At 46.8% G+C, this 16276-nt stretch overlaps 1 protein-coding gene across 3 annotated transcripts in view; it reads right to left on the bottom strand.

Annotated features, from left to right (window-relative positions):
* LAMC2 (laminin subunit gamma 2) overlaps nucleotides 1-16069 on the bottom strand; it is a 56402-nt gene extending 40333 nt beyond the window's left edge. Inside the window, exons 1-2 of one of the 3 annotated variants that reach the window (XM_032318368.1) lie at nucleotides 15700-16069; nucleotides 15408-15611 (exon numbers count right to left, since the gene is read on the bottom strand). In XM_032318368.1, the coding sequence (XP_032174259.1) occupies nucleotides 15408-15486 (79 nt within the window). In that variant the 5' untranslated portion in view covers nucleotides 15487-15611; nucleotides 15700-16069. The remainder of the gene's footprint in view (nucleotides 1-15407; nucleotides 15612-15699) is intronic. The other 2 variants (XM_032318367.1, XM_032318369.1) reach the window with 2 other exon arrangements.
* Between the last annotated feature and the right edge of the window lie 207 nt (nucleotides 16070-16276).

Below are 16276 nucleotides of genomic sequence, written 5' to 3'. Positions count from 1 at the left end.
GGCTCGCCTGCAGGGCTTTGAGGTTTCCAGCGAGCTCAGCACTTAGCAGAACCGCACTTTGTTAATACTGACTTTTCGGAACGTTCATACCCGGGGGAGGAGGGCGGACAGTTTGCTCCTTTTGCAGTGGGGTGAGCCCTTTTGTCCCTGATGCCCCTGAAGCATGATCTCTCTCAAATCATCTCCCGAATTCAGACTCACTTCCCTAAAACAAATTATTGTTCATGCTCACTGCTGGGGGAAAAAGAATCTTTTTATTTTAAATTCCAGAATATTCTTGCCATCAGCTCGATAAAATGCAGCTCCTACAGCTTGGACCTGGTCCTTTTTGTTCTGAGACCGATTTCTGCCTAGCCAGGGGCCCCGGCACAGCGGCTACAGAAGGGCACGGCGCAGCTGGGAGCGAGGATGTGGGGGGCAGTGAGGGCTCCGCCAGAAGGGATTGCGGGGAAGCTGCCAGACGCGGCCGCGTGACGGTGCTGCCCACTGCGGTCGGCACATCCACGTCGGTTTCTAAAGAAGACAGAAATCTGGCTTTGTATATGACATCTACTGATTTTTTAAAATAGGGCCAAAATTTTTTTTAAAAATTTCTGCTTGAAATAAAGCTGTGTCCGGGGCACCTGGGTGGCTCAGTGGGTTAAGCCCCTGCCTTTGGCTCAGGTCATGGTCTCAGGGTCCTGGGATGGAGCCCTGCATTGGGCTCTCTGCTCGGCAGGGAGCCTGTTTCCCTTCCTCTCTCTCTCTGCCTGCCTCTCTGCCTACTTGTGATCTCTGTCTGTCAAATAAATAAATAAAATCGTAAAAAAAAAAGAAAAGAAAAGAAATAAAGCTGTGTCCAAGGGCAAACCTTTGCACTTGACTCTGCTCTACTAACAGGCAGAAAACACTGTCACGCTTTGCAAAAAGGAGAAATGGGGCCCTCGTCTATGGCACAGTGGCCTGGTCATAGTGGGTATCTAATGCTTTTTGTTATTATTATTGTTAGGGCTTTTTTTTTTTTAAGGTTTTATTTATTTATCTGAGAGAGAGAAATAAAGAGAACATGGAGGGTCGGGAGGGCCAGAAGGAAAGAGAGAAGCAGGCTCCCGGCTGAGCAGGGAATCCGATGTGGGACTCGATCCCAGGACCTGGGGATCATGACCTGAGCCGAAGGCAGATGTTTAACCAACGGAGCCACCCAGGTGCCCTATTTGATATGTCTTCAATGAACAAATGAATGATTGTTCTCTTGAACTTCAGGAACCCCCTAGGTGTGTTTCTACCGTTGAAAGGACTCCATGTGTCCCTGCATGTCTGGACCTGCCCTAAAAGTACAAATACTAATATCTGGCAGTCACTCTCTTCCCTATTCCTCGAAAGGATGCTTTTCTCCACAGAGACACAGTCCAGAAAACAACCCTTCTTGGTACCTTATGATACAATGTTTTATTTACTAGACCTAAATATAAACTTTGGCTACATTTTCACACAGGAAGAAGTTCTTAAAATGTTTATTATATTTTCCTTCTTTTATATTTAGCCTTGTTCAATTTTATGTCTAGAATTTTCTTCCCACTTTTAGTTTATAATCTACCTGCTATCCTCCCAAATTTCATAAATAGGCTGTCTAGTTTCCATCAGGGAATCTTGACACAAAGACAAGTGATGGGAGTATAAAGATGGGGGTCTTGGACATTTCTTCATTTGCCTGGGAAGCATTTATCAAGGGCCCATTCACTCAGCATATATGTACGGAGCACCTAGTATGTGCCAGGCACTGTTCCAGGCACTGGGGATATAGCGGTAAACAAAGCTAATCAATGTCCCAGCCCTCATGGAGTCTTCATGTGAGCCAGGGGGAAAGTAAACAAGATAAGTACTACAGAGAGAATATTGGGATAGTGATATTCGTTCAGGAGAAATACATAAAGCCATGAAAGGAAATAAGGACGTTGCAAGGGGAGGGGGGAGTGAGGAGGAAGGAAAAGTTGAAAGTGCCATCACCTGGTTTACTATTTTTTTAAGATTTTATTTTTTAAAAGTAATCTCTACACCCAACGTGGGGCTTGAACCCACAACCCCGAGATCAAGAGTCATAGGCTCTACTGACTGAGCCACCCAGGCGCCCCTGGTTTACTATTTTATTTCTATTTTGATGCCGGTCTGCCCATGAGCTTTATACATTTATCTACTAGACGTGATGTTTTTCTTAAAAATTATGAATTATTTACCTAACAAATGCATCAAATTATTCCCCTCCGGTTTTGTTACAAGTGTTCTTCACCCCTCCTGACAAATCTCCTTTCTCTCCAAAGCACCTCACTGGCAGCTTTTTGCTTTACTGACTCTTACTCCTTTTCCCTTCCTTCTTCCGTCCTTGCTCATGGAGACCTGCGCTGATTTCATTCATTTCATAAACACCACTTCCCGCCTGACAGGGAGGGCGCTGGGATCCCGGGACTCCCTGAGCCAGCGTGATTTCAAAAAAGGGAGAGGCCAATGTTTTATTTTGTCAAATATGAGATTAAATACGTATACTTTTAATAAACATATTGGGCTTCCTCAAACCCTTGTCACATGACCCACATTTTCCTCATTTCACCATGGACAGGCGCAGGTCTGGGACGCGGCACTCGCCTATCACCGCAGCAGAAAAAAAAAAAACCAGAACCGAGTCACTCTGGGACCCTAACAGACCCAAAGCCTTACAGGGCATCGGAATCAAGATGGGGACTCTTTTCTCCCTTTCAGTGAACTCGGTATCACAGGTGCCAGGTCCCATCCATTGTTTTATTTGACTATTCCTTTGCGCTGTGCTTTTCTAAGCTAGGGCCATCTCTGCACCCTTTTGTGCTGTCCTCTCTTGGTGCCCTCCTCCAGCTCCCCCGCATCCTGGTCTGTGTCAGCCAGGGCTCTCTCCACAGCTAAAGGAATGAGATTCAACAGGTTAACCTCAAGCCCTGTGTAAACCCACAGGAAACCAAGCCATTTTCCTCAGATTTGCACATGCTGCTTTCAGTCTAGTAACGTGTGGGTGGTTTTTGTGTCTGTGCTGTTGCTGCTAACGTTGGCACTTAAGTATTTATTATAATAATAACTATAATAGCATACCGCCGCTGACCCTCAAGTGCTTCTTAGAGAAGCTGGCGGGGCAGCCAGACACAGGCTGACCCACCCCCTGCCCCCCTCCGGCCCCCAGACACAGATCCCAGAGGCAGGCAGCCCTCTGCAAACAATGCAGCAAGGTGTGCAGAGCCCCTCAGGCTCACTTACAACACTCCCACCCTCACTCCAACACACAGCTCCGACAGGCTGAGACAGGAAGCACAGGGCAAAGGCTGTTTCCAAGCTGCGTCCTGGGGAGAATGAAAGGAAACCGAAAATAACTTCCTAGGGTTGTGCTGTCGCAAAGTCTTGGACTAATCAGCCTCGGTGGCGGCCATTCATCGAGACGGCATTTTAAATGTCCCATAGGAAACGCCGCAGGCAGTTACCAGAAGTTTTAGCAACTTGGCATTAATAGGATCATTTGCGTCTAAGCACATCTTCTTTCTATTGTTCTAAACTTAAAAACATGCTCTGCTTTTCACCAGCCTGACCTAACAATTCATGGGATCACGGGGCTTTTTAGGGCTCTAACAAGTAATGACGAATTTAAAAATCCAAAGCTCCTTTCAAAACCCTGCAGCTTGGGGGCTGCTGACCTCTCCAACTTTCCTTCCTTTTTGTCTCTCTCTGGGATCCAACACACAGACGCTTGCAGGAATTCTGGAAAGCACCACCTTCCTCCCTTCGGGCTTGCCAGTTCCTTTGCCAGGAGCGCTACCTGCGCCCACCCTCCCTAAAGGCACCCAGTGATCTTTTTCAGAGCCTTAATGAGGTGGCACAGGGCCCCTGCTCACGGCCCTTCCCCAGCTTCTCCCTCCTCTGAGTGCCCACAGGACTCCGTCCTCACCTCCGGCCTGGTATTATTTATCACTTTCTGTCCTGTGCCTTCGCTATTTGCCTACATGACTGACTTCCTCTCCAGCCTTTCCCACGTGGGTATCCCCACCGTCTCTAACAGAGGGCGTGGGACTCTGACCGAGGGGGAATGCAAGGCAGGCAGGCAGCTGGACTCTCAGAAAAACCAAAAAAGCACCTGAAGTCTCCCAGGAGTCCAGGGACCCCGTATGAAATTTTCCCAACACGATACATCAAATTTTCATTGTCTACATATATGGCATTCAGCATAAATTTAAAAAACTACTCTTTCAACCTAAAATTAAATAAATAAAAACACGGTGTGATGGAAACAGAAAGAATTGTGAGAAGAAGGTGATAGCATCGGTTAGAAGCAACGTCTGAGACTTTCAGGTTGCTCTCACGCCAGACGAACTACTCCCGGGTCCAGACCGCCTGCACACCGGTGGTGGTCCGGGGGCCCGGAGCTGCCCTGACGCCCGGTCTGCGCGCCTGCTGACAGTGAGGGCGGTGAGGCCAGAGTGAGGCGGGCGGAGGGGCCAGGGTGAGGCAGGCCGAGACCGTGAGATCAGCGTGCAGGGGTCGGGCAGCCTTGACAGGCAGCGCACTTGGCTGCTGCACCGGACGATCTCAGGGGCTAGGAATCCGGGCGTCGTGTTGGAACCTGGCAGTGCGTGCCCGCTGCCCTCACCCACAGCTCTGCCGCCCTCGCCTCCCTTGCTGCTCGGCGCGCTTGTGCTGACTCAGGTACACACAGTGAAGTAAGTCCCCCGTGACGGCCTGTGGAGATGGCGCTCCGTTCTCCTCCTTACTTAGAGGAAAGGCGTGTGCCCTTGCCAGCATTTTGTGCCCCTCGTTCCCTTTTGGAGAAGCCTAATCTGTTTCTGTCCTTCCCTGTTGAAATGGTCTTCCTTGGAACACTGTGAGGCCATTTCTGACCTTGTCCCCTATTCCCACCCAAGTCCTTGTGGTTCCTGTCCTCACACTAACTCTAAATGTCGGGGTTGCTCCAGGCTCAGTCCTGAACCTCCAGGATGCCTCACTCTCCCCCCCCAGCCAAGGGCTTGGATAACAGAGACAGATGCTGACCGGGCAGCAAGGTCCTTCCTGGGCCAGACTTCATTCTCAACTTCAGATCAGCCATGGGCTTATATTTCCTGTAGTGGCCTCACAAGCTCTTTACACAGAACATGTTATAACCAAACTCATAATTGTCATCCCTTCAAGTGAAAAGGCTGGAAGCTATCCTTATATGTTCTCCATCCTCACTTGTCCACAGTCCATGCAACACCAAATTTTATTGATGTAAACCGCTACATAGCCCAAGCCCACCCAAGTCTATGTCCAAAATAGCCCTCTAGCACAAACCCCTATCCCTTCTTGCTCACAAGACTTCCTAACTGAATTCCCCACAACTTCTCTTGCCTCCATCCAGCAGTCAGAACACCTTTCCAAATTAAAATTCTGCCAATACCTCTGTGCTTACAGCTCTCTGGTACCTTTCCTTTACCTTTAGGATAAAGACCAGAATTCCTTAACATTGCTACAAAGACTTCCATGGTCTAATCCTACCTACTTTTCTAGCCTAATTTCATATAACACTCCCCCATGGGACATCTTCATCTCTCTCCCATTCATTTCATTTATACCTCATTTTATGCCTTCAGTTCCCCTGCTTCTTAAAATTCTTGCTTTGTAAAGGAAAAGCATCATGGTGGGGAGAGGCGATTTGGGCTAACATGGCAGCCGCCATCTTTCCTTTGTTTGTTCAAAGCAATTACGTTAAGAATTCAACCTTCATTTGTCCTATTGAATATTATTCCCTACCTCTGAGTCAAAAGAACTGGCCTCCCGTAAATGGACAACGTTTTTTACGTTCGAAGATAGGGACCAGCACCTCCATGAAGTCAGTTGTAACAAGGCTCAACGGGAAGTCCAAATACATAGCATTAGACTGAAAGTGATGAATAAAAGTAATGTGGAGAATAACACACTCACATTTTTTTAAAAACCCCAAACCTGGCAAATGTTATCTTCAGAACAAAAGCAATTATTGAAAGTGTCCTTTAAGTAGCAATCTATTCTAATGTATTTTTTGTTATTTTTCCAAATGCACAAATTGCACATTACTCACAAAGCCTAAAGCAAGATACACCTGACATCTATCAGTTAGGCTGATACCAAAGGCATTGGTAGCGATCATCCTACCTGCCAAAATCGAAGCTTCCAAACTTGAGATACTCAAGATGACAAGAGGTGTATTTTTATTTTTTCACACTTACATGTGATGATGAAAATGCTCGTAAGTATTTTCTAGTTTTAAAACCTCCTTCATGAGATTTTTCTTTCCAAGATCTAATACGTCTCTCAGGTTGGGTTGAGAGTCTGAAGATTTCTTCATTTAAACTAATCTTGAAATATTATGGTTTAATGTGTGAATGTCTGCTTCCAGCTTCATCCTTCTTTTTAAGGCATGTCACAACATGTGTCCTAATTAAAATTTAAAACTGAAATGGCACTTCCCTCACTAAAGAGGTTTTAAACTGAATTCAGTTTTTCTCTTACATTTCTCACAGCTGTCTTTTTTTTTTTTTTTAAGATTTGATTTATTTATTTGAGAGAGAGAGAGAGCACAAGCAGTGGGGTGAGGGACAGAGGCAGAGGGAGAAGCAGGCTCCCCGTCAAGCAGGGAGTCTCAAGCGGGGCTCAGGGCTCGATCTTCCTGGGAAGACCCCAGGACTTCCACTCTTGAGCTGGGTGGAAGGCAGATGCTTAACAGACTGAGCCACCCGGGCTCCCCGTACTCTCAATGGTCTAAAGTCATCAAGAGTCAATGGAACTCAGATCCCCACATTTTCCTTTTGACTAATTATAGCTTAAAAGGAGTCATTTTAGTTTCACTAAGAGTTCACAGCACATTATATTACAACCTAGACCTGGATATAGCCCATGTGGACTACAGATGCTCACTTGGCCTGCTAAGGCCTATGCCAAGAGACCCCATCTGGAGATGTCTTCCCCTAACCCCTCATCAGGGCTCAGGCAGACAGCAGGGAGAGGGAGAGAAAGTCCCAGCCAACAGGGAGATTGGGGACACGGGTTGTCCTCTAACCAGCAAAGGACTTCACGGTGAAGGAGGAGGCTGATGGCTCGGTCCGAATGAGTTCAAAGGTGAAAGGGAAGAGGAGATTAGGACACGAGAAACAGAAGAGTCTTCCATTTTCTTATATCTGGCACCTGCAAGGGCTCTGCTCCAAGACAGCCGGTGTCAGTTACAGTATGGAGACTCCGTGAGTATGCATGGTAAGGATTCTATATGCAAATATTCAACACCCCTAGATCCTTCTGAGCACACAAAGAGTGGTCTCTATTTTTATGAAATCGATAAAGAAAAGCATGTCAATATAGAAAGCATATTTGACTGACTTCAAAGAGCATGGTATTCACTGAGCATTTTCCTCATGACTCAACAAAAGGTATCCTATGCCCTTTTAAGAGCAGCTGAAATAAAGAAAATTAGAGTGTTCAGGACAGCTAGAGGTGACACAAAGCAATGAGGACCAAAGGCGGAGGGGAAACTGTGTAGAAGGAGTCTGGGTAAAGAAAAGCTAAAAAGGAAATTCTGATTCATATTGAACCGGTTTTCAGAGTATACAGTTTTTCAATCATTTAAATTTATATTTTGTTGGCTCCTTTAAAAAAAAAGTTATCAAATAAATACTCCCTCTTTAAACCTTGCATTACTTTTAGGAAGAATATATTATTGTATAAGATTAGCCATAGGTTTTTTGCTAACCCTGCAGCCCTTCACAAAGATATTCCCGTACAGGGCTGTGCGCGCTTCCTGTGCCCCATTATCGCTCTCGGTCTGACAAGAGAGCAATGGTAATGCATGTACATTTACAGTGTTGGGAAAATGTGTACGGAGCACATTCATAGCAGCTTCCTTAGAGATTCTTTTCTGAAAGAAAATCCATTTGAAAATCGTAGATTAAAACTGTACTGCTTAAAGTCAGAAGAATGAATCAAAGGGTCTTTTAGGGTCCAGCCATTGTGTACTTATCCATAAAAAGATGTAACGAATGTGCCAAGAAGAAATCGGGCCACGAAGCATCCACCAGGGAGCAGGTGCTGTGTGTTTGCATCTCAGCAGGACAAACACCCTGCCCTCCACCAGCCCCTCCCACACCAGGTCAGCTGTGGCTTCACCTCTTTGTCCCTGGACCTCAGCATGTGAACGTCCCTCCTGCCATGAACCGCCCTCTCCCATGAGGCAAGAGCGGAAGCTTTGGGTTACTGCTGGACCCGGTGCCGCTGCAAAGTGGACCAGTCTATCTGTGACGGGAAAGGATCTTTTAACATTCGGAATCCCCTTTTATCAAAAGCAAAATGGGTGATGATTTGAAATAGTAAGTGTAAAGTGTTCATGGTCAGTGCTCCGGCCATGGAACTGTTTGAATCTTGAAAGACCCTAAACCTCATGGAGAGACCAATGGTCTCCAACAGGCAGAGTAAAATAGCCTATTTGCATATGTAAATATTCATGTATGGAGTAAAAATGTTGACAGTTATTGGAGAACAATGACTAGTAGAACAAAGTATCACTCTCCCTCAACTGTCCTTTTATTTTATTTTATTTTTTTAACTGAGCCCCCTGGTCAATTCCAAGCTGCATGAAAATCTGACAACAAAGTTGAACAAAAAAAAAAGGAAAAGAGAGAGAGAGAGAGAGAGAAAACTTAGTCATTCAAAATCTGTTCTCTTGTCAATGCTCCCACAAACCTGAACTATATTTGGCTGTAACCTGTGATCCCCCGACATTTTTGAAGGAAAGGCCACTATTGTGAGTCACATATACAAACAGAGACTCCTAAATAGACGGGACACGGAAGTCCCTACCAGAGACACAAGGATGTTCTCATCTTAGATCAAGATTCCTTCAAGCCCAGGGGCACCTGGGTGGCTCAGTGGGTTAAAGCCTCTGCCTTTGGCTCAGGTCATGATTTCAAGGTCCTGGGATCGAGCCCCGCATTGGGCTGTCTGCTCAGCAGGGAGCCTGCTTTCTCCCCTCACTCTCTCTGCCTGCCTCTGCCTACTTGTGATCTCTGTCAAATAAATAAATAAAATGTTAAAAAAAAATCCCATCAAGTCCAGAAATTAACTTAAATGAAAAGTTTTAATAAGAATTAGAAATAAGGGGGTGCCTGGGTGGCTCAGTGGGTTAAGCCTCTGCCTTCGGCCCAGGTCATGATCTCCGGGTCCTGGGATTGAGCCCTGTGTCGGGCTCTCTGCTCAGTAGAGACCCCGCTTCCCCCTCTTTCTGCCTGCCTCTGCCTACTCGTCTCTGTCAAATAGATAAATAAAATCTTTTAAAAAAAGAAAGAATTAGAAATAAGCTAAGAAGTTGTCTTGTTAAAGAACATTAAACTAGCAACTGAAATCTGGTCCTATTACTAAGTGCATGGATCCGGCCAAGGCAATCACTGTTCTGTGCCTCAGCTGGCCCGTCTGCAAAGGAGGACGACACACGCTAGAGCCCAGCTCTGCGATAATTCACTGAGAATCTGCACCGTTCCTCTACCTGGAGCCCAGGTGCCATGTCCCTCACCTACAAAATGAGAGGCTTGTGTCGAGAACCTCAAAGGACCACTCTTATTTAGGACCACGATGCTGTAGAGAGAGGAAAAAAGTGGGGAAGTGTGTAAGAAATGTCCCACTTACACGCAGCTAAAGACAAGTAACTTTTCCAATGTTTAAGTTGGTGTGGGAAGTGACTGGGCTGCAATTTAATTTTTTCTAGAAGGTGAATATTGACAACAATGAACACAAATAAAATCTGGAGGGCACCTGGGTGGCTCAGTGGGTTAAAGCCTCTGCCTTCGGCTCAGGTCATGATCCCAGGGTCCTGGGATTGAGCCCCGCATAGGGCTCTCTGCTCAGTGGGGAGCCTGCTTCCTCCTCTCTCTCTGCCTGCCTCTCTGCCTACTTGTGATCTCTGTCAAATAAATAAATAAATAATCTTAAAAAAAATAAAATAAAATCTGGAAAAGCAGCAGCTGGAATTCTAGAAGTGGTCAACCAGCCGAAGGAGGTCAGGATGCGTATGCCTTTAGCCAGGTGATCTGCACCTCTCCTCTGACACAGCAGAAGGGAAAGACTTGAGCCCCTCCATTGATCAGTGCTGGAGGAAGCACCATGCTCTTCTTCGTTCAGAATTGGGACATAAGGAAGCGCATGTTTGTTGCGCAGGCAGATAAACAGACATACAGTCACCCACGGAAACAGAGAAGACTTATAGCTTTGGGCTTTGGATATGATTCAAATATTACATCACATACCTGGGGGTTATCCTACTAGAACACAGCCCAGTCATGATGCAGTAATCCGCTAGGCCTAATTTGTGACTAAATTAGAGTCTTCCACAACCTATGGCACTCCTATTTCTACACGAGTCTGTAACAGATGATTCAAGACTTGCCGTTGGAAATTTCTTTAGGAAAATAAAGAAGTCTATATAGTTGAACCACTAAGAACTTATGCGGGAAAAATATTCCCAAGATTGCCTCAACAACTTAATTTCATGCTCCTGACTTTCCTGTCAACATGGATCACAAACCAACATTCTTCCTCAACACCCTGGACCAGTGGAGCTAAGCTAATGGCTGCCCCCAGCTCAGGACACCAGAATTTAAGCCTTCATAGGAATTTCCGGCATATACTCCAACCTAGCTCTGTACTCCTGATTTATTACACATACTTGAATATAATAAGGTGGAGGTTTTTTTTTTTTTTAATAAAGATTTTATTTATTTATTTGACAGACAGAGACCACAAGGAGGCAGAGAGGCAGGCAGAGAGAGAGAAGGAAGCAGGCTCCCCGCTGAGCAGAGAGCCCAATGCGGGGCTTGATCCCAGGACCCTGAGATCATGACCCGAGCCGAAGGCAGAGGCTTCAACCCACTGAGCCACCCAGGTGCCCCAAGGTGGAGGTTTTTATTTTTCTGGGGCAGGGGTGGGAGGAGGTCATATTTAAGTCTTTTCGAAATCTTTCCTAGTATGGGGAACTTTCTGAATTGCTTTTATTGTTAAAATATTATTTGGGGAAGACACACTAATTTGACACGACATCAATCGATGTTGTGGATACTTATCAGTAAGAAAGAGGTCAGGCTGTTGACCACAATTCTCAGACTTATTCATTATCTCACAATGGCGAGTACCTAAAGTTGTCACAAGTAAGTCTTTCACGATGATTAGGCTGTGAAGATTACAATGTGCATCGAAGGATAATGTTAAATCTCTTGGACATTTTGAAAATGGTATACTTTCCAGAGACAGCATCAAAAGCAGATTCAAATCGAGCTGTATCTCAAGCCATTGGGTCCGAAGTAAAGAAGAAATTGTATTCAAATTGCATTCGATGCTACAGGTGGAATCTGAATGTAGTTAGTTCGTGAAATTTACAAGTTCATGGATTTACAAATTAATGCTTGTAAGTTATTATTTTATAAACTATGTGACTTTAAATGGGTTTGTGAATTAATATGCCAAATTAAGCATAAATGGACATGTGACCACTGCATCTACACAGCTAAATGTTTTCATAATTTGGTTGACCAACCCTCCTTTTGGTGGGTCATAGGGGAGATTCCCCTAGTGAGAAGTGAGAGACCAGCTTCTGTGGGGATCCTTTCGTATCTGGGTATGATCTTGAGAGCAACTGACTTGATGAATCTATATGTGATGTGATCTGGCGGTTGACAAAAGGCAAGGACAGAAATGCTATAAAATCTAATTTTGGAATTCCAATCTGCTTGGGGTCCTTGTCAGGAATTCTATTTGTTTCATTGGGTAAAACCTGGGATTCATTTCAGCCTGAGCAGAAGGGCTCCTCATCACCTTTCTTGGGCTAATGAAAAAATTTTACCCCTTAAAACTCAGAAGGCAAGGCAATTAGATATGTCAATAATATTGAACCCATAGTGAGTGCTTCCTAGGCACTGTGCAAAATATTTATTTTCCTCATCTTAGAGATCAGGAACTCGCATAGCAGGGGAAGGAGCTTGCCTAAACTCCACAAATGGGAAATGACAGAGCTGGGCTTTGAACCCAGGCCTGCACGTGTTTGCACGATGCTGTACCATTTCCCCAGTTTAAGTAACAGAATCCATGAGAGAGTCTAAACCTTTCCAGGGGTCCCTTCCACTGTCTACAGCATCTCCCTTCCCACGTCAGGCCATGGGAGAAATCCAGATTTGTGTTCTGTAGTCATCCTGGAGACTGAGCTCATCATTCTAGAATGAGGGCTTCAAAACTCACCTGATGACTGAACCCATCAGTATCATTTTAGTCCTCATTCTTTGTGTATTCACATTTCTATATCTAAATACCATTTATTATACCTACATTGTTGCAGCTCTTCCCTGGGCCAGCCAGACACTCGTCTTGGATAATGATCTCCTCTAACCTCCGGGCTCATTCCTCCCTATTTTCCTTCACTGTCGTTCCATCCCCTTGGTAAGTGTTGAGGTTTCTCTTAGCTCGATGTCCCAGTAATCTCATCTGTTGTCAGGGCTTGGCTTTCCACTCTTGGGCTCCTCATTTTATATTTCAAACTGTTCTAAACTTCAAAATCATGGCTTCCGCACTTCTCCAAGACTGTGGGGGCATCTCCAGTTGTGTCTCTGATTCAACAGATGCCCCCAGGAACTCACTCCTTCCTCTTCATCCACGACCCAACCTTGCTCCCAAGACTGGTCTTCCCCTTACAGTTCTCATTTCCTTTCGTGGCATCCACTGTGTAACCAGCCATACTCGCCTGAAGCCTCACACACACCCTGGACTCTTCTTTATTTCTCATGATTTCCCCTCACTTGTATCCTTAACCTATGCTCATCAGATCACCAGATTCTTTCAATGTTACCTTCTAAATGTTCTGTCATGTTTCCACTTTGCTGTTTCCACCACCACAATGAAAGCCTTCATCACCTCTCATTGGATTATTGCAATGGCCACCTGCAGCCCTCTCCTAGCTCAACTCCATCCTCTAAGGCCTTCAGTGAGTAACATTTCTAAGAAATCTGACCATCTGACCATGCCCACCCCTGGCTATAAACCATCCACAACTCTTCTTGACCTCTGGGGCACTACCCTCACTGCATCACCGGGCACATAAGGCTCCTCAACCAGGTTCTTGGCTCTATTTCTAGTCTCATTCCTATCTACTTCTTGCCCCTTCTCCAGTCATGGGATCTATATGAACTGTGATCCAGACCAATGGAGCTACATGCCACAGTCTATCACACTAGTGGGGAGCTCCTGAAGGGAAGTCCTCATCTTGCTTAGGTGCTCTCTGCTGATCCACGTTCACTATTTCTACCTGCACTGTTGGCTTCAGACTTTTTAAAGAAATGTGGTTCCAGACATTTTTAAGGCACTTTACAATAATTCCTCATCCTTTCAACAACTCTGCAAGGCTGCGCAGTACAACGGCTCCCAGGTAACAGGCAAAGAAGATGATTCCAAGAAGCTGAGGAGCCTGAATGGTTACTAAGAAGAAATGAGTAAGTGGGTCAGCCAAAATTTGAAGCCAGGTCAGGCTGACTCTAAAGCCTGTGCTTTAGCTGAGACCTGCCCGGCAAGTCTCACTGATGATATCTACCACCAGAATTTCACCTTCGAGAGAACAACTGGGAAGCAATGTCATTGCTTTAGGCTCTCATCGGTGCAGCCCCCAAGGTGCCAGTGGCCGTCACTTTGGAAAGCAGCAAGCCCCAAACTTCAGTCCAGCTTACGCTGCCTCCCAGCATCCCGTGAACAGAAGAGCGTGGGTGCTCTATGAAGCCCTTTGAGGAAGGAGCCTAATATCTCAAGCAGTCCATCTCCAAGGAAAGGCAAAGTCTAGAAATGAGACTGAACTCAGCTTCTGACTTACTGGTCTCGATGGAATACTCAGAGCTTGTCTATCCTGGAGAAGTGTGAGTCCAAGCTCTGCCCTCCTGAGTCTGGATTCATTAAACAATTGATCCAATCCTACCTATTTATTTCCGTTATCTAATGCTAATGCAACATACCTATACTCAACTATAGCCAATGGGAAAATTACTTCAATAATTACCCATTATGTAAAATATATGTACAAACTCCCTTATTGCTTTTACAATGTGGTCCCAGAAGCTCCAGCCTCACAATCCCCGGATCAAGTGCAAGATGGACCTCTGCCAATAGCTGGTGTGTGGCTTTGTGCAGATCCATTTCTGCGTTCTCGTATTTTAAGCCAAGGGATATGATAGTTGATCCATAAGTAGTCTCTTTGAATTCTAGTATTTGGAGACTCCCCTTACTTTTAGGAGCAGACTCTCCTTACTGATGGTTCTTGCTTGGTTAACTCTAAGGAAACCTAACCACGTGACCATTTTCATAAATGACTTTTAACAAGGTAGTCAGGGATGATGGGTTGGAGGTTAATTCCGGGAGGCGGAGGGAGGACTGTATCAGTGCATTCAAACACATGCTCAACTATCCGTGCCATTCAAACAGATTTCAGGCCAGCCATGTAGGCAAAGTCCAAGATAATTCTGTGCCTGCGTGAACACTTCTCATGTTCACACTCTCACTTGTGTGAAAATGACTCTTAGACCTATTGCAATGAGTACTGAAATGCCATCAGGTGCAGGAAGCAATCAATATAAATATGAAAATTCAGGGTAATGAGACAAGCAGATATTATCGGTAAAACTAAGTGACAAGGAAAACACCCGTTAGGTGTTGTCATAGGTGACACATGCCTATAGCAAACGGTTGCTAGGTTCTCAGCAAGTTTTGTTTACATGAGTGATTTGAACTTCTCACGACATGACAGCCGAGCTAAGATCAAATGATCTATGACACAGATGCCCAATAAATGCCTGTTGAATGAATATTGTGTGAGTATACCCTCAGAAGTAACATTATGCAGAAGTAAAGCATGGCCAAGACTTCTAAGACTCAGTTTCCCTCCCAAAGACGAACCAGGAGTTCCAGAAGGATTATTAAAGAGGCTCCTCTTCCATCTTCGTGGCGTTCATTGTCACAGAAAACGTTCCCACCCAAATCCCATCCACGAAAACACACCCTAGGAAAATAACTTATATGCCAACCTATTACTGATATTCCTGATCAAACAGGGGCCCACTGACCCAAAACGCAATCAAGAAGGTGCATTTTTAAAAGGAAGGAAAATCCTGGCTTGGCACAGCCTACCGGCCTCCCATCTGAAACTCAGACAGCCGTATATAATCTTAGTCTTATGTTAAACCCGATCTGGAGAGAAGCCCCAGATGTGGAAGGAGGAGGGAGCTCCCAAGAAGTTCTGGAAGACAGAGGGAATCGTCAGAGGTGCGCTCGGCCATCAGTCTGCAGAGCGAGGCCAGTCACCCGCCCCGGGCTGCAAGGTCCTCCCAGGGAGGGGGACGCCGACTCACCTTCCCTCCGGGAGGTGGCCCGGGCTGCAGGCAGGAGGAGCGCCAGGCAGAGGCAGCCGCTCAGCCAGAGCGCGGGCATGGCCGGGCCGCGCCGTCCGTCCGCCGCGGAGTCCACGCGCCGCCGGGAGTCCGCGCTCCGCGCTCCGCTCTGCCTTCCCTTCCCCGGATCAGGTGGTTTTATCGACTCTTCTACCTGACTCAGTCCTGACAGGAAGAGAGCCTGTGTTTCAGGGTGTGACTCACCTGTGAATAAGGAGGACCCAGCCCTCCGCAGGCAGACACACACACACACCGCGCACACCGGGCGCACAGGCGCTCGCCGCAGCCGCCGGGCGCCCCCCTCGCGCCGCCCGAAGGTGGCACACCTGGCCCGGGCCAAGGGTGTGGTGCGGAGGCTGAGGCCCGGGGATCCTGCGGCCCGGGGATCCTGCCCGGAGGAATGTGCCGCTTCCCCACAGCCCTCCTTCTCTCCCGGGGTGGTCCGCGGCCCGATCCGCAGAGGTGGGGAGGCGGCCGCCGGCCCCTTTCTCAACCTGGGAGCCCCAGCCGCAGGTGCGCAAACTCGGAAACCAGTCGGCGGCCCCGATCAGCTCTGGCCGGAAAGGCTGCGAGAACAGGCCGGTGGGGGAGTCCTAACAGGGAGCTCGCCACCCTCTGGCCTGCCCTTCGCCACCCTGGGAAGTACAGCGCCCTCCCCCACCCCACCTGCTCTGCTAACACGACTTTCCTTCCCTCTCCATCACCAGGCTGCACGAGGCAGGGGGGGCTCCTCTCCTGGGACCCCCTAACTTCCTGATCTCCTGGGCCTGCAACGCAAGAAGTCCCCTGCTCATGGGTTGGCCTCCCTACCAAGGCCAGGTGCGGTCGCG

This window comes from Mustela erminea, chromosome 17, assembly GCF_009829155.1.
Source record: "Mustela erminea isolate mMusErm1 chromosome 17, mMusErm1.Pri, whole genome shotgun sequence".
Classification (NCBI taxonomy): domain Eukaryota; kingdom Metazoa; phylum Chordata; class Mammalia; order Carnivora; family Mustelidae; genus Mustela; species Mustela erminea.
This window is presented reverse-complemented; position numbering and strand designations above follow the sequence as displayed.